This window comes from Gossypium hirsutum, chromosome D10 (genome assembly GCF_007990345.1).
Source record: "Gossypium hirsutum isolate 1008001.06 chromosome D10, Gossypium_hirsutum_v2.1, whole genome shotgun sequence".
Taxonomy (NCBI): domain Eukaryota; kingdom Viridiplantae; phylum Streptophyta; class Magnoliopsida; order Malvales; family Malvaceae; genus Gossypium; species Gossypium hirsutum.
In genome coordinates this window covers 56,636,168-56,656,539 of record NC_053446.1, presented here as the reverse complement: position 1 = coordinate 56,656,539, position 20,372 = coordinate 56,636,168, and the positions used below count along the sequence as shown (strand labels likewise).

The 20,372-nt window shown below is 33.7% G+C and overlaps 2 protein-coding genes across 3 annotated transcripts; one reads left to right on the top strand and one right to left on the bottom strand.

Annotated features, from left to right (window-relative positions):
- The first annotated feature begins 7,410 nt into the window (after positions 1 to 7,410).
- LOC121222095 (very-long-chain aldehyde decarbonylase GL1-11-like) lies at positions 7,411 to 12,625 on the top strand. The gene is made up of 7 exons (XM_041101998.1): positions 7,411 to 7,503; positions 10,116 to 10,183; positions 11,261 to 11,408; positions 11,507 to 11,539; positions 12,012 to 12,030; positions 12,291 to 12,367; positions 12,482 to 12,625. The coding sequence occupies exons 1-7, from the start codon at positions 7,411 to 7,413 to the stop codon at positions 12,623 to 12,625; spliced, it is 582 nt and encodes a 193-aa protein (XP_040957932.1).
- Positions 12,626 to 14,229: 1,604 nt separating this feature from the next.
- Positions 14,230 to 19,926, bottom strand: LOC107915282 (nudix hydrolase 16, mitochondrial). 2 transcript variants are annotated; one of them, XM_016844453.2, is made up of 4 exons: positions 19,317 to 19,926; positions 17,318 to 17,432; positions 15,525 to 15,608; positions 14,230 to 14,627 (listed from the first exon to the last, which is right to left on the bottom strand). In XM_016844453.2, exons 1-4 carry the CDS (start codon positions 19,385 to 19,387, stop codon positions 14,385 to 14,387), a joined length of 513 nt encoding a protein of 170 aa, XP_016699942.1. In that variant the 5' UTR covers positions 19,388 to 19,926; the 3' UTR covers positions 14,230 to 14,384. The 2 variants fall into 2 exon arrangements, with proteins under 2 accessions (XP_016699942.1, XP_016699943.1); XM_016844454.2 differs by having other exon boundaries at positions 19,347 to 19,827.
- Positions 19,927 to 20,372: the final 446 nt, after the last annotated feature.

The following is a 20,372-nucleotide window of genomic DNA, read 5'->3' as shown; positions in this document are numbered from 1 at the left end:
TTCTCCTGATGTGATCACTGGTATATTTTCTCTTTACGACACTAATGTTCTTGAATTGATTGATCCTGGTTCTACTCACTCGTATGTATGCATGAATTTAGTGTCTGATAAGAATTTGTGTGTTGAATTGAATGAGTATGTGGCTAAAGTGTCGAATCCTTTAGGCAAGCATGTGATAGTTGATAAAATATGCAAAAATTGTCCTTTGATGATACAAGGTCAGTGTTTCCCTGCCAACATGATGTTGTTGCCATTTGATGAATTTGATGTTATTTTGGGAATGGATTGGTTGACATTGCATAAGGCCAAGATAGATTGTAGTCAGAAAATTCTTGAGTTGAAGTGTAATAGTGGTACAGTTCTTCGGGTTGAAACAGATAAGTCAAATGTGATGCCAATTGTGATTTCTGCCATGTCTACTCAGAAATGTTTGAAAAATGGTTGTGAAGCATATCTTGCTTATGTGTTGAATACAGAAGTGTCTGAAATAAAGATCGAATCAGTGCTAGTGGTATGTGAATATTTAGATGTGTTCCCAGAAGAGTTGTCAGGTTTGCCTCCGATTAGAGAAGTAGAGTTTGGTATTGAAGTAATGCCAGGTACTGCTCCAATATCGATTGCTCCTTATAGAATGGCACCAACTGAATTAAAATAATTAAAAGTGCAATTACAAGAGTTGACGGATAAAGGATTCGTAAGACCAAGTTACTCTCCGTGGGGTGCTCCCGTACTATTTGTGAAGAAAAAGGATGGGACATTGAGATTGTGTATTGATTATCGTCAACTTAATAAAGTGACAGTAAAGAATAAGTATCCATTGCCCCGAATAGATGACTTGTTTGATCAGTTAAAGGATGCCACAGTGTTTTCCAAAATTGATTTGAGATCCGGATATTACCAATTGAGGGTTAAAGAGTCAGATGTGCCAAAAACTGCTTTCAGAACCCGGTATGGTCACTATGAGTTTCTTGTAATGCCTTTTGGTCTGACTAATGCTCCAGCTATTTTTATGGATTTGATGAATTGAATTTTTAGGCCCTATTTGGATAAATTTGTGGTGGTGTTTATAGATGATTCTTATTTATTCCCGAAGTGAAACTGAGCACGCCGAACATTTAAGAATTGTGCTACAGACTCTGCGAGAAAAGAAATTGTTTGCTAAATTTAGCAAAAGTGAATTTTGGCTTAGTGAAGTTAGATTTTTGGGACATGTTGTCTCGGGAGATGGCATTCGAGTGGATCCGAATAAGATATCGGCAATAGTTGAATGGAAGCCTCCAAGAAATGTATCTGAAGTTAGGAGTTTTCTGGGCTTAGCCGGATGTTACCGTCGATTTGTAGAAGGTTTTTCGATGATAGCTTCACCGATGAAAAAATTGTTGCAAAAAGATGTTAAGTTCGAATGGACTGAGGAGTGTCAAAAAAGTTTTGAGAAATTAAAGAAGTGTTTAACTGAGGCACTAGTGTTAGTGCAACCTGAGTCAGGAAAGGAATTTGTTGTTTATAGTGACGCGTCGTTAAATGGGCTCGGATGTGTATTGATGTAAGAAGGAAAAGTAATAGCGTATGCATCTCGACAATTGAAACTGCATGAACAAAATTATCCTACCCATGATTTAGAGTTGACTGCTATTGTCTTTGCTTTGAAGATTTGGCGTCATTATTTATATGGTGAGAAATGTCGTGTTTTCACAGATCATAAAAGTTAGAAATATGTTATGACACAAAAAGATCTGAATTTGCGGCAACAAAGATGGTTGGAATTGATGAAAGATTATGAACTTGTGATAGATTATCATCCGGGAAAAGCCAATATAGTTGCTGATGCTTTGAGCAGAAAGTCTCTCTTTGTTTTGAGAGCTTTGAATACAAGATTAACATTGACTGAAGATGGATCATTGCTTGCAGAGTTAAAAGCTAGACCATTGTTTCTTCAAGAAATTTGTGAGGCTCAGAAAGTGGATAATGAATTGCAAAGAAAAAAGACTCAGTGTGCAATGGATGATAATTCTGATTTTCAGATTGATTCAGATGGATGTTTAATGTTTCGTGACAGAATATGTGTTCCGAAAAATGTTGATTTAATTCAGAAAATTTTTCAAGAAGTGCATGGTAGTCGTTTGGCAGTTCACCCCGGTAGTGTAAAAATGTACAATGCTTTGAAGAAATTATATTGGTGGCCGGGTATGAAACGGGATATCTCCGAGTATGTGACAAAGTGTTTAGTGTGCCAACGAGTAAAAGCTGAACACCAAGTACCTTCAGGGTTACTTCAACCTATTATGGTGCCAGAGTGGAAGTGGGATAGGATTACTATGGATTTTGTTTCTGGATTGCCATTGTCACCGAAAAAGAAAGACTCAATTTGGGTTATAGTTGATCGATTGACTAAGTCTGCTCATTTCATTCCTGTGCGAATGAGTTTTTCACTTGACAAGTTAGCTGAATTGTATATTGCTGAGATAGTCCGATTACATGGTGTGCCCATATCTATTATATCTGATAGAGATCCACGGTTTACTTCAAGGTTTGGAAGAAATTACAAGAGGCATTGGGTACTAAATTGAATTTTAGTACAGCATTCCACCCCGAAACCGATGGACAGTCTGAAAGAGTAATTCAAATACTCGAAGACATGTTGAGATGTTGTGTATTGGAATTTGAAGGTAATTGGGAAAGATATTTACCTTTGGTGGAATTTGCTTATAATAATAGTTATCGATCGAGCATAAAAATGGCACCTTATGAAGCGTTGTATGGACGAAAGTGTCGGACTCCATTATATTGGACTGAACTTAATGAAAATCAGTTACATGGAGTTGATTTGGTAAAAGAAACCGAAGAAAAAGTGAAGGTAATCCGTGATTGTTTGAAAACTGCATCGGATCGACAGAAGTCGTATGTGGATTTGAAAAGAAAAGATATTGAGTTTCAAGTGGGTGATAAAGTATTTTTGAAAGTGTCTCCATGGAAGAAAATTCTGAGATTTGGCCGTAAAGGTAAATTAAGTCCAAGATTTATTGGCCCGTATGAAGTGATAGAAAGAATTGGTCCAGTGGCTTATCGATTGTCTTTACCACCGGAATTGGAAAGAATTCATAATGTGTTTCATGTTTCTATGTTGAGGCGATACCGATCGGTCCCATCGCATGTGATTTCACCGACTGAAGTGGAAATTCGATCGGATATGACATACGAAGAAGAACCGATTCGAATCTTGGCACGAGAAGTGAAACAGTTGAGAAACAAAGAAATTGCTTTTGCGAAAGTGTTATGGCAACGACATGGGATGGAAGAGGCAACATGGGAAACCGAGGAAGCTATGAGGAAATAGTATCCCAACTTATTCACTGGTAAGATTTTCGGGGACGAAAATCCCTAAGGGGGGAGAATTGTGATAGCCCGAAATAGGGCCTAATTAGAATAGTGGTTTCGTAACCACAATTCCGAAGTGAAATAGTTTTATTTTATAAATTTTTATTAGTTACTGATTGATTGAAATATTGTGTGAAAATATGGATAGAAAATTTTAATGATTTAGTGCCTAATTGAATTTTTAGGACTAAATCGAGAAAAATGCAAAGTGTATCTAATTAGTGATTAAATGACTTAATTGAATTATTGCATGAAATTGGAAGTGTTTATGTGGCAATTAGACCATAAATTAGTGTTATGGACACAAAAGGATAATTCTAGAAAAATATCTAAGTAATGGGTCAAGGGCATTTTTGTCCAAATTGAGAAAAAGACAAAATAAAGTGAAAATAAGTGTTCATCTTCTTCAAAATTGAAGAGCTTGCTGCCGAAACTTTCATGCTTCAATAGTTAGGGTTTTTCATTTTTCTAAGCTCAATTGTAAGTTATTTCTTGCCCCGTTTTTAATTATTTTCGTATTTTTATGCTTATTGAAGCTTGAATTTCATGTTTCTACTATTTAATTTAAATGAAATTAAAGTTTAAAAATTGACCCATTCATGATATAATTGTAAATTTATTAGTGATGTTAGATAATGAATGTTTGAAGTGTTAATTACAAGTTTTACTAGATGAATTTTGATGAAAATGTTGAAAAAGGGCTAAATTGTGAAAGATGGTAAAGTGTGCATAAAGTTGTGATTTTGTGAAATTGAGGGCTGTTATGAGCATGAAATATGATTTAGTAAAGTTTGAAATTTAAAATTTTAGTGAATTTTATTTTTACGAGCTTTGGGACAAAAGTGGAATTTTTGAAAAGTTATGGGGAAAAATGTAAATTTGCCAAAATATTGTGTATGAATTGTATTTGAATGGAATATTGGTAAAAGGTATTAAATTGTGTTAATATAGATCAAGAAAGAAGAAATAGTAGAAGTGATCGGGGAAAAGAGAAAGTTATCGACTAAATTACAAAAATAGTCGTTTTGCATCCGAGGTAAGTTATGTGTAAATAATAGTAATATATTTTATAAATTGTGAAATTTTATTTGATATGTGAATCAATATTGCATGTGGAAGGAAAATTGTTCATGAATTATTCAAGTGATAAAGTGTTTAAAATAAAGTGTTAAGTGTAAATTCCCAGTTGAACTTAGGAATAGAAGTGGATACAAGTGACATGTCACTAGAGACCAGTGTTATAGTGTTACAGTGAGTCCCGGGTGCTGGGTGATCTAGCATGTGTTGCAGACACCTGACAGCTTGTGTGAGCAGACCCGTGGACATTTCCAGTGTTATTGATCAGTGGTAGCTTCGGCTACGTTTCAGTGGTAGCTTCGGCTACATAACAGTGGTAGCTTCGGCTACATTTTAGTGGTAGCTTCAGCTACATATCAGTGTTGCACTTATGTGTTAAATCTCTACGTATCTGTGTATATTCCGAGTGTTCAACGGGATTAATGATGAGTTAAAGTGATATGAAATGAAGTGTGTATGCAGGTACAATTGGAAGAATGAGCATATATGATAAATGTTAAGTGTGAAAATGTATATGAAAGTGAATTGGTAAGATTGTGCATGTGTAAGTGATTGAAATTGCTAAGGAATGTTTCGATTGTTATATGCTAAAAGTGTTATTTATTAAATGAGTACCTATTATTTACATGTAACTTACTAAGCTATTTGTAGCTTACACATTTTCTCATTTCCTTTGTTTTATAGTGATTTGAACTTGATCGAATTGGGGATCGTCGGAGCTCGTATCACACTATCATAATCATCTCGGTATTATGTGCTTTTCAAAATGTTTAAACTATGGCATGTATAGAGTCTTAATCATTTTGAGTATGTTCATATGATATGGCTAAGATTAGCTATTGAAATGGTTAGTAAAGATTTTGTTTTGGTATTATGTATGTGTAAATGGTAGCTAATACAAAGAAGCTGTTTCTTTGACAGCAGCAGTGACGTAAATATGAAAAATCACCATAAATAGTATAAATGAAATTAGAGAGTGAATTATATATGGAATTAAATCTTATCAAGTCTATTTTTATATGAAAGAAACGGTGTAGGCAAAGGAATTCTGTATTTTGAGATATTTGAAGTTTAGTGAGGCAGGGTCAGAATGGTTTTTGAAGTCCCCTGTTCTGACTTTGGAAAATCATTATAAATTGTACAGAAAGAATTATGGGTCATAATTTATATGTATAGATTTCTTAGTGAGTCTGTTTTCAAAAGAAACAAACTATAACCTTATATGAATTCTGTGCAATGAGATAATTTATTTTTAGTGCCAAGAGGTCAGACCTGTTGAGCTGTGAAACAGGGGATATTTTAATGAATAAACTGTACTAATTGGCTAAGTCAAAAATTCTTAAAATTTTATGGTAAGTATGAATATGAGTCTAGTTTCAGGGAAAATTTATGGATTTAAATGTCAAGTCTCGTCACTCGAGTTATAATTAAATTAGTGACAGTTACGCAAGTGGACAGTTTTGTTGTGAACAGTGAATTTAATTTTAAAAGCAAATTTTTATGCTCCGAATTGGTAAGTTAAATTGGATGACATCTCGTACTCGATTCCGGTGACGGTCTCAGGTAAGGGGTGTTACAAGTATGATGTATTTGGTAGTAAGATATATGTAATGAATATGATTCGATTATGGTTTATTATGGATTCATTTATAATGTATAATTTGATTAATGGATAGGCTTGAAAGTGGTAAATGATGTGTTGTTATATTCGGCTAGTGATGGGTAAAACAAATAGATATATCTATGATATGTTTAATTGTGGTTCGTTATTTAAATGTTGGATGATTGATTTCGAAATGTCATAAAAAAATGTGGTAGTAAAATTCGGCCTTAGTAAATGGTTCATTTTGATAAGCATGTGAGTTGGGTGTAATATTATTTGCCTATTTATGATCGAATATGTTAAATTTTATTATTGATATATTTAAAAAAATTAAAACATGTCTTGTTTATATACTTTAAGTAGTAAAGCATGATTTGGTTTTAGTTGGTTAAGTGAATTATAGGTATAAAAATTTATTTGAATGTGTTTTGATTTATATGTTGCTTTATATTGTTATTAAATATAAAATGCATATGTATTGATGTAATTGAATTACAAAATAAGAAATGTAGTAAATGTCTGTCTTGATCTATGCTATGTCTGGTAATGCCTTGTAACCCTAATTCGGCGACGGACACGGGTTAGGGGCGTTACACCAAATGCAAGGAGGCCATGTATGGTGCCAGAAGGTATTGCAAGAAATTAACAAGGCGAAGGCGAGGGCCAACACCATGCATACAGTGTGTCACAATCGCAACAACCTATTGTTTCGAGTGACGGAATTCGACAGATCGAGCCAAGGTATTACTAGCGGGCAATATCGTGTACATCTAAGAAATAAGACTTGCAACTGTGGGACGTTTGACGTACTTCGTTATCCGTGCACTCATACAATTACAGCTTGTTAGAATCTCCGTTTGGATCCCATGAGCTATGTCAACAAAGTGTACAAAATGGAATACATGTACAACGTGTGGAGACACGTATTCCCACCGGTCCCAGATGAACATAAGTGACCGTCTGTATCGTTTGCTTTGTTTAAGTTGTTACCAGATAGAGAATTACTTCGCAAACCAAAATATCGACCTTGCTCAAGTGAAATATGTGATAATATAGATATCCGAGAAAGAACAGACCAACAGAAGTTGTGTGGATGGTGTAGGAACCCAAGTCATACAATTCGAACATGTCTAAACCGAAATAGTTGATAATTGTGTAAATGAAACCATGTTGCATTATTTCTATTGCCTTATTCAAAAGAACTTCTATTTTTATTAAATGTGACAAAATATAAAAATAATTTACTATTAAAATATTCAAAACAACTTTTATTTTATTAAATGAAACAATATAAAAATAGTTTGTACAAATGTATTAAAAAAATAAATGTATATGCCAGTCGGAATTAGTGCCACATGGGGGTGACCGACGGTTACGCGCTGGATTCCTTCTTGGTTCAGCTTTTGGCAGGGGTTATGGTTGCTCCGGCGGGGGTTGTGGTTGTTCTGGTTGTGGGTGTTGGGAGGATAATTCACCTTGATAGAATAAAGAATGCAGAGGTGTTTGCATCACCCACGGCGGAGGTGTTTGAATCCCATAAAGCGATGGGGTTTGGAAATGAGATAAGCTCTCCGACAGTGCCTCATGCGATCCCTCCTACGACGATGGCCCATATATTGTCGGTTGAGTTAGAGTCTTCGGAAAAGGAGATGCACTGGGCCATGCATTCTAACTTGGCTTAGGACTGGGAAAAGGAAATATATAAGGGTTAGGATACATATAAGGGCTAGGATATGCACCTGGCATAATCTGAAGGGGCTGTGGTATGGGCGTCGTCGCTTGAGGCGTTAAGCCCGGTGATTTTATGGGTGCTGTTGATGGGCCCGTCCCGTCATCCCTTCTCCTTAGATTTAAAGGGCTCCGTCGTTCCCTTTCGACACGGATTTGTCGACACCTCTGCTCTTCCGAAAGAAAATATGGCTTGCCATGGATCCTAAATCATGGTATGTAGTCCGGCGTGCATGCTAACTCTGGAACAATGATTGGCTCGCGAGTAAGTATTTGATCATATCGATTTTCCCAAATTTTGATATATTTCGAGAATAATACCGGCCAATGCGTATTCGATTGTCGTAAGTAAATTTTGTACTCATCATCAAGCGCCTCAGGTGTCAAGAGAATTGGTTTTCAGAATCTAAATTGCCGCAACACTCTATCAGTCTGGTGCATCTCGAAAGTAGCATAGTTGACCAATGAGACCTTAACATGCCAAATGTTTGGATTTTGAAAGAATTCATCCAAAATTACTGCCTGAATTGCTGGATCCTCGTATGGTGTCTATTGAAACTATATGAACGTGATAAAAATATTAGTTATATACATAATACTAAATACGAAACGACTATATTATGTATATATATTTCATTTAATACTTACATACGCTTCCGACCGTTAGTCTAATAGAAGCTATATACCTTCAAGAGCGGTAGGTATTCCAACATAACTCGCCAAATGGTTCCACTTAATTAAATAAATTTTTAGCATAAAATTATATTTTAAATATAAATTTTTAGCATAAAATTATATTTTAAATCTATGTAATAATTGTAAAATCTAATATAAATTTTACCTCGTTATGAGTGAGAATGTATATGGGTGGTTCACTCGAGAACGTAAAAAAGGAAAGTGAAACCGAGCCCATAATTGTAGTAGTGATAGGCAACCTCCAATTTTTGGCTTTATTTAGTTTCGTCGCCCCGCACATCTCCCGGTACAATATTGCCAACATGAAAGACCCCCAACTAAGTTCGCCAACTGCTCTAAAATCAACGAGTTTCAACAACCACCTCAGATGTACAAGGTTTTGTGACAAGTCTAGCATTAGATAACCTCCAATGATCTCAAATATGTATGCTCGAACATATCGTATTCTTTCTACTTCAGTTGAATCATTCCCCGGCTCCGGGAATGTGTCTCGTAACCAGCCCATCTCGATCCAACCTCCGTAAATATTATCCAGAATTGCACCCAAAAGATCGTAGCATATGGCTCCCTAATCAGCAGGTTGAGCGGACCCGGTGAGTACGGACCCATCCACCGGCAATCCCAATTATAGCTGCATGTCCTCTAAAGTGATGGTACACTCTCCGCATGGAAGATGGAATATGTGCGTCTTGAGTCTCCACTTCTCTATGAACGCGTGGATGAGTTTCGGGTCCAACTTGCACCCCCGGCCTATATTAGACACGTGCCAAAAACCCGCTTCCCTCAAGTAATTTTCTATCAACGGTGATAGAGGACCAGACATATTACAAATATAACATTGTAACACCCGATCTACAGACTGTTATAAAAAAGTATAAAATAAAAAATAATTAAAATTACATTAATGAAAAAAATTTTAATATTCAAAAATTGAAATTAACCCTTACAATTTTCATTTGTTTGACGGAGATATGTTTATGATTGAGATGAATTAATTTCCCGGCCATTGCTAACACAATCAAATATCTTTGAAATTATAAAAAAAATAATACTAATTTAGAAAAAAATTAAATGAAATAATTAATTAAAGAAAGCTTTGAGAAATTTAAGGAAAAATTTGAGAGCTTTTTAGAGAATTTTGGAAGAAATGTTTGTGTGAAAAAAAATATGTGGGGGTTTTTATAGTTTTTTTTACCGTTGGACCCCCAACGGTCAAAATTTTAAATGACTGTTGAGGGTCAAAAACACGGGCTAAAAAGCGTCCCTGAGGGAGCGTTTTGCCACGTTAGCAAAGGGCGTCCATGTCAACGCGTTTTGTGCTGACCTGGCAAAACACTCCCTTAGGGATGCGTTTTAACCCGTATTTTTTCTTAAAACGCTCCTACGTAGACGCGTTTTACACCATGTTTGGTTGAGTGTATTGGTTCGGTGGGCCCCACTTAATCCCCCTTTAATCCGTTGTTTGGTTGGTTGTATTGTCATTACGTCCCAAATCTGTTCCTTCCCTAATACACCCGGTCCCGTAATAGGTATTCTCCCCATCCAGCGCCGATTAGAAAATCCTTACCCATTTCTTATTTTCGTTTCCTTTTTCTGCCCTCATAGATTTCTGCTTCTTCTTCCATCGGTATTGCAGATCTGTCCTCATTTCTTCTGCTTGTATAACAAATCCTCAACATTGTCTTCATCGGAGGCTGATTTCAGGTATGAATCTTTGCTTCAACATTTTCTTCGGCTTTCTCTGTTTTAATTTTTCTCTCATTTAGATTTTTCAACATTGTCTTCAACATTGTCCCCTTATTTGTCTCTCCTTTAGATTTTTCTCTCTTTTTTTACTTAATTCAGATATTTAATTTTCTTTCTCATGATACCATTGTTGACGTAGCTTTAGTTTTAGTATTTCTTGTAGTTTTTCTCTCTTAGAAATTGAAACAGAGAGTTTAGGATTTTGAGAGGTTTGGATTCTGGTGGAAGAGTTGATGTTAGGTTGTTCTGCTGTTTGGTTCTGTGTTTTTGCTTCAATAAGGTAGAGAAGAAAATGGTGATAATTGCTGTTGAGTGAGAATATCAGATGAAAACTGGAATAAGAATGAACTTTTAATCCTAATAGGATTTGTAGTTTTATATCTGTTATTCAACACTCGTTTTTCGGTATCAATTCATGGCAAAGTGTTAACTGGTGCAAAATTGTTGCTTTAGATGTTTATGTTTCTTTACTTTGTTATGCAAAGTTCTCATTTCTTTTGTTTGAAGTTTCAAATTGTCTCCATCTATTTAAGTTTGTGAGTTTAGAAGATGGCAGCAGCTTTAGATTCTTTTGTTGACAATCACTAAAGTGCTTGGTTCTGAGGTTAGCAATATTACATTATGTTATTGTTTAGCTATGTGATCTTTTTTTTCAGCGTCTAGACTTGCAACTTTTATTTCTTTTCCTGAAGTATTCATGGCTGGCCTTTTTTTGGTATATCTCTGGATACGAGTTTGAAGATGTCTCAAAAACTTGCAAATATTTTCCTTTTCATCTTTTCCTGTGTATAAGTTGACTCTTGCTGTCATAAAGGGCAGGTTTTGAAGGAACAACATTTTGAAAAATATGCTACTGTAGTTTTATGTATGATTTATTTTATGGTTATTGAGTGTACAAAATTCGTCGTTTGTTAATATATTATCTCATAAAGCTTCTTTAAGAATAATTGCCGCAAGTGGTTTTAAGTGATGAAAGAAGTAACATATGACTTTCATGCTTGGAAGCCTAGCTTAGTTATAAATTGTGTAATGCAGATATGATTCCCCCTGGGCACCCACAAGGTTTATCCCATTTTATGGTGGTGCTGATTACCATGATTACCATCATTATGTTGGAGAACAAAGCCAGAGCAACTTTGCTTTAGTTTTTACTTATTGTGATTATATCTATGGCACCGACAAGGTAATCAAGCAATGCATGGTTACTTTTTTTTTCTCTTTGATTTAGTGCTATCAGCTGATAGTTTAATTTAGTAACAAATTTCTTTCTTGTGTGATTAGGGCTATCAATACCATAAGAAGGTCCTAAGGAAGGTAAGTTGCTCACTTCTCTTGTTTGTGTCCTTTGCTACTTGCCAAAAGCCATCATTTCAACTTTGGTTTAGCAAATGGGAAATCATGATTATCTACAAAATATATTGTAATAGGATGTGAATGGGTTGATTGGTTTAAACCGAGCTATTTCTAACTTGCTTCTAAGGATACTGATATATCTTTGGAGGATGATATGGATAAAAGTTAAAAATATTTTACTCTTAAGCATTTGATGGTTACTCATAGAGCTTGACTGAAAGACAAGCATCATCCAGTTCAATCATCAAAAATTATTTTTCATGCTTACTATATACTTCACCTAGAGCCCATTTTGAACGCATGGCCTTGTGTTCTGTTCCTTAGTTATTGTAATGTAATCACACATCATGATTTCCAGAATGAGAGTTAGACATATACTTAGCTGGTTTCGAATTTGATTTTGCTGTTCTTGGATTGTTTATTATCCTGCTAGATTACAATTAAGAAGTTTGGTCAATGGGAAGACTGGATTTGCACTTGATCTGATGGAAAATATAGATTAGAGTCCAACAAATGTTTTTCAATATGTGTTTGAATTATACATGTATAACTATTTTTGTTTGAGACCATAGATGATAATATATTCGAAACTGGGATTCCATAGATCTGTTGGGAATTGAGATCATAGGATTGTATTGTTCTGTGACAATTCATTCATTGATCCTTTTAGTTTAAAGTTTCTGAGTCAAAAATCTTTGAAATTTTTTTGCAGTGGCTACTCCAAAGCAGATTAGGGAACTCATGCAAGTAGATGGCTTAACCAATGATGAAGTTAAGAGTCATTTGCAGGTGAGGGTTCTTTCTTGTTATTAATGGTTTTCTTTTCAAGTTTTGATATCGAGTATTGATGTAAGAACTTCCCTGATTTCCAGAAATACCGGCTACACACATGAAGACTTTCAGCTACCACAACAACAACAACCCCTGCAAATCAATCAGGCCTTGTTTTGGGTGGTGGTCATGCATGGATGTGTCAAGATCAGTTTGGAGAATCCTCGAAAAGGAGCAGTTCGCAGTCGGGTTCCCCTCAAGGTCCTCTCTAGTTAGCCACAAACACTGGAGGGACCTCCACTACAGGGTGTGAGAGCATGGAAGATGATGAAGATGCAAAATCCGAGTGCTATAGTTGGAAAAGCCATGTTCAGAAACCCAGAAAAAACGATGTATAGAGTTTACCCACCATGAATTTTGCAGATAAAAAAAAAAGAAAGAAAGTAGACATGGGAGGAAATCATTAATCTTATACAACCACTGTATTTATACATATAAAAGGAGAAGGATCTTGAGAATTGAGAGAGACATGTAAAATTTTTGCAGGATTTAGCTTTCCTTGGATATCGGATTCATGTTTTTGTTTTATTGCACAACTAATAAAGAATTCCTGTTATCATCAATTTGGATACTTTGGCTGGAGAAATTTTCATTTCTGAATTGAATGACTGCAATTATTGTTTATAGTGGTATTCTGGCAATTAGTTAGAAGATGAAGGGCATGTTGATGGTAACCAAGATGAGAACAAACATTTGTCAACATTAATTATTTAATATTAATTAAAATATATTTAATATTAATTATTTCAAATTATATTTTATAGTATCATATATTATGATTTTAGTAAATTCATATAAGAATATTGATTATTAAGAATTTTATTAAATTATATATTTTAATTATAATATATTTAATAATAATTATGTTAAATTATCTTTTATAGTATCATATATTATAATTTGAGTAAATTCATATAAGAATATTAATTATTAAGAATTTTATTAAATTATATATTTTAATTATAATATATTTAATAATAATTATGTTAAATTATATTTTATAGTATCATATATTATGATTTGAGTAAATTCATATAAGAATATTGATTATTAAGAATTTTATTAAATTATATATTTTAATTATAATATATTTAATAATAATTATGTTTAAATATGATTAAATTATTTATTATTGATATTAATAATCTTATTAAATTTTAAATAACAATAACAATAATCATTTACCCAAACAAATTTATGCTAAGGGTATTCTAGTCATTTTAGTTTTTTCCATTATGCTATTACACCTCTATTCCATTCAACCAAACACAAGAATATTATTACGCCTCTATTCCATTGCATTCAACCAAACAATTGATTTGCTATTACGCCTCTATTCCAATACAACGAACCAAACGTGCCCTTAGTGTTTTTAGCCCATTCTGATAAATAATGAAAAAAGCGGCCCATTTTCGTAAATAAAATAAGAAATGAGCTTTTATTAATAAAATGGTCCTTTCCCCAATTATATTAACAAATTCAATTTGAAAAATAGGATTTTTGGTAATAAACCTACATAAAACCAAAAGAATATGAATTTTCTTTTATCTTAATTACTTTCTATGGCATTTAAAAAAAAGGTCTTATATTTCCAGTTTAACTTGCATAAAGCAAAAAGACAGTAATAAACCAAAGATGGTGGGTAGTACTCCGAGTCTTCATTTTCATATTTCTGAAGTGCTGTCTCGACACCTATGTCCGACACTTATCCAGACATAAGTATAAATGACATAATCCTCCAAAACCCCTACAAATACAGGATATCTTGAAAGGTTTAGACATCACACAATTCAAGTTCGAGTAACATAAATCAAAACACATTAAAAGTGCAATCAGACACCAAATGTCTTCTAATTTAAGAAGGAAAAATAAGTTGACACAAAGTAAGCACTACTGAGTGTACATCTCTAATATTTTGTTTTTATGCAAATGCTTCTGCATTTAAGTTAAAATTTCCGATTGAAACCTTGGGACTTCACTTGTTTTGTGCAAGCCACTTACAAAAACCATTCTCTAATGCATCTTTCATCCATTCATGCCTGCAACTTTGAAGCGCTTTCGGTATTGTCAGCCAATTTCTCGTCCGGGTGCTCTGCTCTGGCCATGAATTTAGTTCCTCCTTCACGAACAACGCAAACATTGCTGCTTTACATAAGCCTTCTGGACTGAATTCATCTTGATGAGTTTTACTCTTAAAATGATAAAACCCTATGAAGTCCTATATCCGATAATAAAAATTAGTCCAGTATTAACTTAGTATACATGCAACAATCTTATAAATAATAAATCCACTTTGAATTTGTGCAATTCTGATCAGCAAATGGCAATTAGATAACTAAATCAAAATCTTCAGAGTAATGCGTTGGGAGATTTTTAAATGAGTTGGATATACACGAGTATATTTAATTTTTTATAAAGTTCTCACGTATTTAGAGAGTCATATCCCACACCATGTTCGAATATACATCAAACACAGGTACTTCAAGAAAAATGAAAAGAGAGTGCAACACATTTGAGAACCGCTCAATTCAATAGGATAAAGCAATGCTATGAAATGAAGAGAAAAATCATGTCATAAACCTTATCTATTGAGACTACAAAACAATCTACTTGCATTTGCAGTTGCAAGCTGACACAGTGTGAATGCAGCTAATCTTACTCAAAAAAGTTGATGACAATATCTGTTTTCCTTTTTTTTTTTTCCTTCACAAGACTCGAAGCCAAGACTTAAAGGGCATCAAGCTTCTTGCAACTCAACCCAACAAACGGTGATTATGACGATATCAATCTATGTGACTTGGGCTTCAGTGCGAGTGTGAGATACCAGTATGTTTAATTTTTTCCAAGTTTTTCTATGTATTTCCAGGTCCCTTGAAGGGTAAAATCTCCATAATCATGTCCAAATATGCATCAAGTATGGGTGTTAGGTCCGAGTACTTCAAGAAAAATTGGTGCAACAAAAACATCAACTATACTAATGACATAATGAATAATATGTAGATATATCTGCTAAAAACTTCAAAACATCAAGAAACAATCTAATATTAGAAAATATGTTAACTTGAAAGAAAACAACATAAAATGCATAATTAAAAGCGAGGAAGAAAATTTTCACCATTAAATCCCCTCGGACTCCCGCCTCTTCAATAGCTTCCCTCACTGCAGCCTCCTCGACCGTTTCATCATTCTCCCAACCTCCCTAAAGTCAAAGAGCAAAAATTCCGTAACAAAATGTTACTCAAGAAATCCTCTTTTCTTCAAAACATTGATAACGAGAAAGCATGGTAACCAAACAACAGTTAATTTTGACTCCATTCATATTCTTTAATGGCAAGAATAATATAGAACCATGTTACTCGGACTTAAATGTGAGTGTCAAATACGGGATATGCATCCGAAAGAGGTATTTCAAATGTGGTCTTTAGAAGGTTATATGCCCATACCCATGTCCTAATATATATCCAAGTGGATGTCAGATATGCATATTTCAAGAAAAATTATTGGAAAAGCATCTCAAAATTTAGCTAGGCCTAAGTATTTAGTATTCCAAACTCTAGTTCAAGTTTCATCTCAATGATCTCAAACTGTGAATATTAATAACAGGTATGTCTTCGAATGTTAATAGCAAGAAAAACCATCCAGTATGGAGAAAACAACACGAAGTAAAAGATATTGTGAGACTTGCTCTATCGTCAAATGAAACTTCATATTCAAATATGAATGACGATTATTTCAAGCAATTTTATAGCAGATTTAGTTATGCTCCTCAATTGTTGAGTATGTAACTATTCTTGAACAATTCAGTCAAGAATAACATCTACTTAAACTCCCATCCACGTGAATAACAAAATTATCAAAGACAAGTTTATTCATTCAAACCTTAACCCTACTACAAGGAACTCTTGTCCATAGACGGCATTACTAACTTTTTCATGAGATTACATGATCTAATTCAGTAAAATCATATCAGAACCAGAACATCGTTTATTCCTCAACAATTTTCATGAAATATTTACCTCCTATGTAACTTTGACATATTCATTTCCCTGAAGTATATGCGTTCAACACCCATTTCTGAAACATACTCGGACATCGGTATGAAGACATGATCCGCTACGGACCAACAAATACATGAAAATCTTAAAATAAAATTGATCATACCCATGTCTGATACATCCAAGTCTGAGTAACATAGTTACCTCTCAGCAAATAAATTGTATTCTAAACTTAAATACAACATTTCAATCCAATAAAATAGGAAAATGTCATAACTACTTACTACCCAATTATTAGACTACCACAGTGCCCTCCCATCATCCAAGAAACAAGTGCAAAGCTCACTTATTCTGATTTGTTGTATGCCCTATATTGCTCCAAATCTCATTTTTCTTAAGTACCAGTGTCTGATGCCTTTACGGATATGATATAGGGATATAATCCTCCAAAGATCCTCCAAATACATGAAAACTTGAAAATTTTGAACATACCAGTGCCAAACACATTTATATCCGACACTCGCACTAAAGTTGGAGTAACATAATTATTTTCAAAATACTAAGTACACCAGCTACTTTGTCTTAAACGTTAATAGGAAATTTGAATGTAAGACACTAGATTTTTTAGCTAAAAACTGCAAGAAACAAGAAATAGGAATTAAAGGCTACTGGTGAGTAATCCAAAATGCAATTAAATATTACCTGACATTGCAACATAACTAAGGTTGGATACATGCGTTTTTATGAAACTTTTTTATGTTTTATCTCTACCAAAAGTAATGTATATATGGGGAAAAATAAATGCAACCATATTCTACGGGGTAATGGACTTATGCAGGTTGGGAATGGTAGGGAAGAACAGGGAAAGAATGAAGTATTAAACTGTATGCCTGAACAAAAGGCTAGTTTGTACCTTTGGAAATAAAAGACCTGGTCCACTAGTTGAGTTAATCATCAGTACCTCAACCACCTTTCCAAATTTTACATCATCTGCCTCATTTGAACTTCTATACCTAAATGGAATACATCTGTCAAGAGAGAAGAGCAAATTTAGCACATCGACATCAACTGTGAATAGAACTTTTACAAAACTTCAAAACTGACACCAAGTGTCCCATAAGTCAAAAAAGTCTATGACATTACATTCAGAATGAAACAATCCAATCTCAATCCAAAATAGCAAGCAACAAGGGAAAAAGAAGAGAATAGATTGAAGACCTAACATTCTCCCAACATGGTATGTATAAAAATACGGTCATAGTTTGCCCTCAGACGGTAGAAAAACAGGCCAAAAATAGAGAGGAGCCCCATTCAATAACATCTTCCTCATTAATATGCATTTGTATCTGAAGCTCACATCCGAGTCCAAATAACAAATTGAAGGATGTCCTATCCCCAAGACAAATTTTTTTATTTAGTTCCACCGATAAAGTCAGCATAACTTCAACTGTCAATCATAACTATATAGAATAAGCTGCTTGATCAACCAGTAATAAAGGATATATTAGGAAATTTCTAAGATCGTTCATTATCTTCCCTAGTTTTTTTTTGTTTGCCTGCCAAGGAAACAGAATCTATCACCATCATACCATATTATTAAAACAATAACCACTACTATTCAACACAATAAATTTTCCAAGGTCTCACAATCTCCTTTTGTCATATGTCATTTCCACCAAAAGTCACTCTCAAGGTCATGTTGATATGCTAAGTCCGCTCCACCTGATGAGTCATTCACGAAATTTTGATATTCCAAGATTAGCTCCAAGAGAAAATATCATTTCTTAAGCCAGTGTCACATTTTCCAAACACTTCAACTACCAATTATACTGAAATCTACAAAGAATTATCCTAGAATTTTAGTTCCAAAAGCTCGTAAGGCAATGTAGAGAAGAAAATTCTACAAATATCGTTCACTTCATCACTGAGAACATGTACCCTCCTTCCAAAGCAATAATCGTTATCCAGTAAGCAGACACTATTGACATTTCTCATAGAAACAAACAAACAAAAATTAGACACAAACAAAATCCACCAACTAATCCCAAACTTTTGAACTAATGTAAAACAAAAACAAAAACAGTAACACCCACTTGCAATTTTCATGTCAAGAATGTAATAAAACATTTCAGAATTAAAATGTGCACTTTTATGCCATTAAAAACAAAACATAATCAATTTATACACACCAAAGTAATATATCCATTTTCTATGCTCATGCCAAGAATGAAAAAAAATCCATAGAAACCTCAAAATGAACCAATCCTAAAAACAAAAACAGGAAGTAACCATTTTCAATCTTCATCTAAAAAATGTAATAAACAACAATTCGAACCTTAAATGAACTATCTCAACACACACCAAAAGAAAAGAAAAACGAACAAACCCTCATCTAAGACTGTAGTGAATCATTCGAATTGTAAAACTACTCATCTAAACAAACAGATAGATAATATACCAAAAATTAAAAGCCATTTGATATTCATGTAAACAATGTCCTTAATAAACATCCACTCCAACCTTCAAATAACCCATTAAAAAACTGCATATACCAATGCACATATACAAGATACGCACCAAAAACAAAATACACTCATTTGCCAACACAATCCCAGAGACGACACAAACCATTCAAAAATTAAAGTGCACCATTAGAATTCAAAAACACAAAAAATAAAACAAACCCATTCTCCAGATTCTTTTAAAAAGGAACATTCTAATCGATCATTCAAAATAAATAAATAACTCAAACCCGATGCTCTAATAAACATTCCAATAACAGAAACAACACCATTCAAAAAGATAAAAAGAACCAAAAATTGATCAATCAAAATTCTCAAAAGCTACATGCAAACATATCTTCCACATCTACATTACACAGATTAAGCAAATAATCATAACAAAAAACATACCCAGCGACAAGGCGAAAACCAGCCTCGTACCTTTGCTGAAGACGACCCGTACGGGCCACCAAATCCGACATAATATTATGAAAAAATCTCAATTTCTTTTTTTCTTCTTTGTAAATCTCAAATCCTCCTAATTTCAACAAAAGCGATCATGGTTGGTGTTTTTTGTTTCTTTTTGGGGGGTTTACAAAAAATGCTCAGGCTTGTACCGGATTATGGTTCATCCATTGCTGCTGGCATTGGAATTGACGGTGATGATCAATGCTAGAAAACATCATTTAATGGTTGTGATTTTCTTGTCTTTTTATGTTAAAATTTGGGGGGATTTTAGAAGTAAAAAAAAAATCGTAATCAATGCGAAATTTCTTTTTCAGTTTTTTGGGAAGAAAGAAAGAAAAAGAAGGAAACTAAGAAACTAAGAGAGAGAAAAAGAAAGCGCTAAGAACGGATCGAGCGGTGGAGTGGTCAAAAACCATGTGAGCTGAGCTGGTTATTATGTGGCTGGATAAATTACAATATGCATCACCTAAGTCAAAAAATTTAGTTTATGCTACCTTTTCAATAAGTAATGATCAAAATCGGATGTTGCATTTGCTTTTCTATCCTTCACTCCAAGAATTATCAAGTATAGTGGTTGTTTTTGTATTTGAGTATAGTAATTTTTTAAATCAATTATCAAAATAAGTTTCATTAAAAATATTTTCTTAAAATATATAGTTTAAAATACCCATCAAATTTATGGGGTGTCAAGTTCATTATATGATAAAATCATCACAACACATGTCTTATTTATCAAAAGAAAAATACTACAAATTACAGTGTTCAAGACCTCAATACTATTGAATTCAGGTTACTCAACTTTAATTAGGATATTTATTTACCAATTAGTACAACCAATTCATTTAATATTAGAACTCAACATTCGTGAGTGTAATGGCAATGCCAAATAATATTTTTAATGGAGACCGAAATTAAATTATATATTATATATTTTTACTATAGTAAAAATATAATTTCATCATTTTAATAGTTTATATCTTTATAATTTTTAAAAGATTA

Bases quoted from the DNA above. Each gene is read 5' to 3' on its own strand.
- LOC121222095 (XM_041101998.1), top strand. From the start codon at position 7,411: ATGGGGGTGACCGACGGTTACGCGCTGGATTCCTTCTTGGTTCAGCTT. The intron at 10,184-11,260 runs GTATGAATCTTT...TGTGTAATGCAG, and splicing joins TCATCGGAGGCTGATTTCAG to ATATGATTCCCCCTGGGCAC. The intron at 12,368-12,481 runs GTGAGGGTTCTT...GAAGACTTTCAG, and splicing joins AAGTTAAGAGTCATTTGCAG to CTACCACAACAACAACAACC.
- LOC107915282 (XM_016844453.2), bottom strand. From the start codon at position 19,387: ATGTCGGATTTGGTGGCCCGTACGGGTCGTCTTCAGCAAAGGTACGAG. The intron at 17,433-19,316 runs GTATGTTTTTTG...CTCTCTTGACAG, and splicing joins GGTTTTCGCCTTGTCGCTGG to ATGTATTCCATTTAGGTATA. The intron at 15,609-17,317 runs GTACAAACTAGC...CTTTGACTTTAG, and splicing joins CAGGTCTTTTATTTCCAAAG to GGAGGTTGGGAGAATGATGA.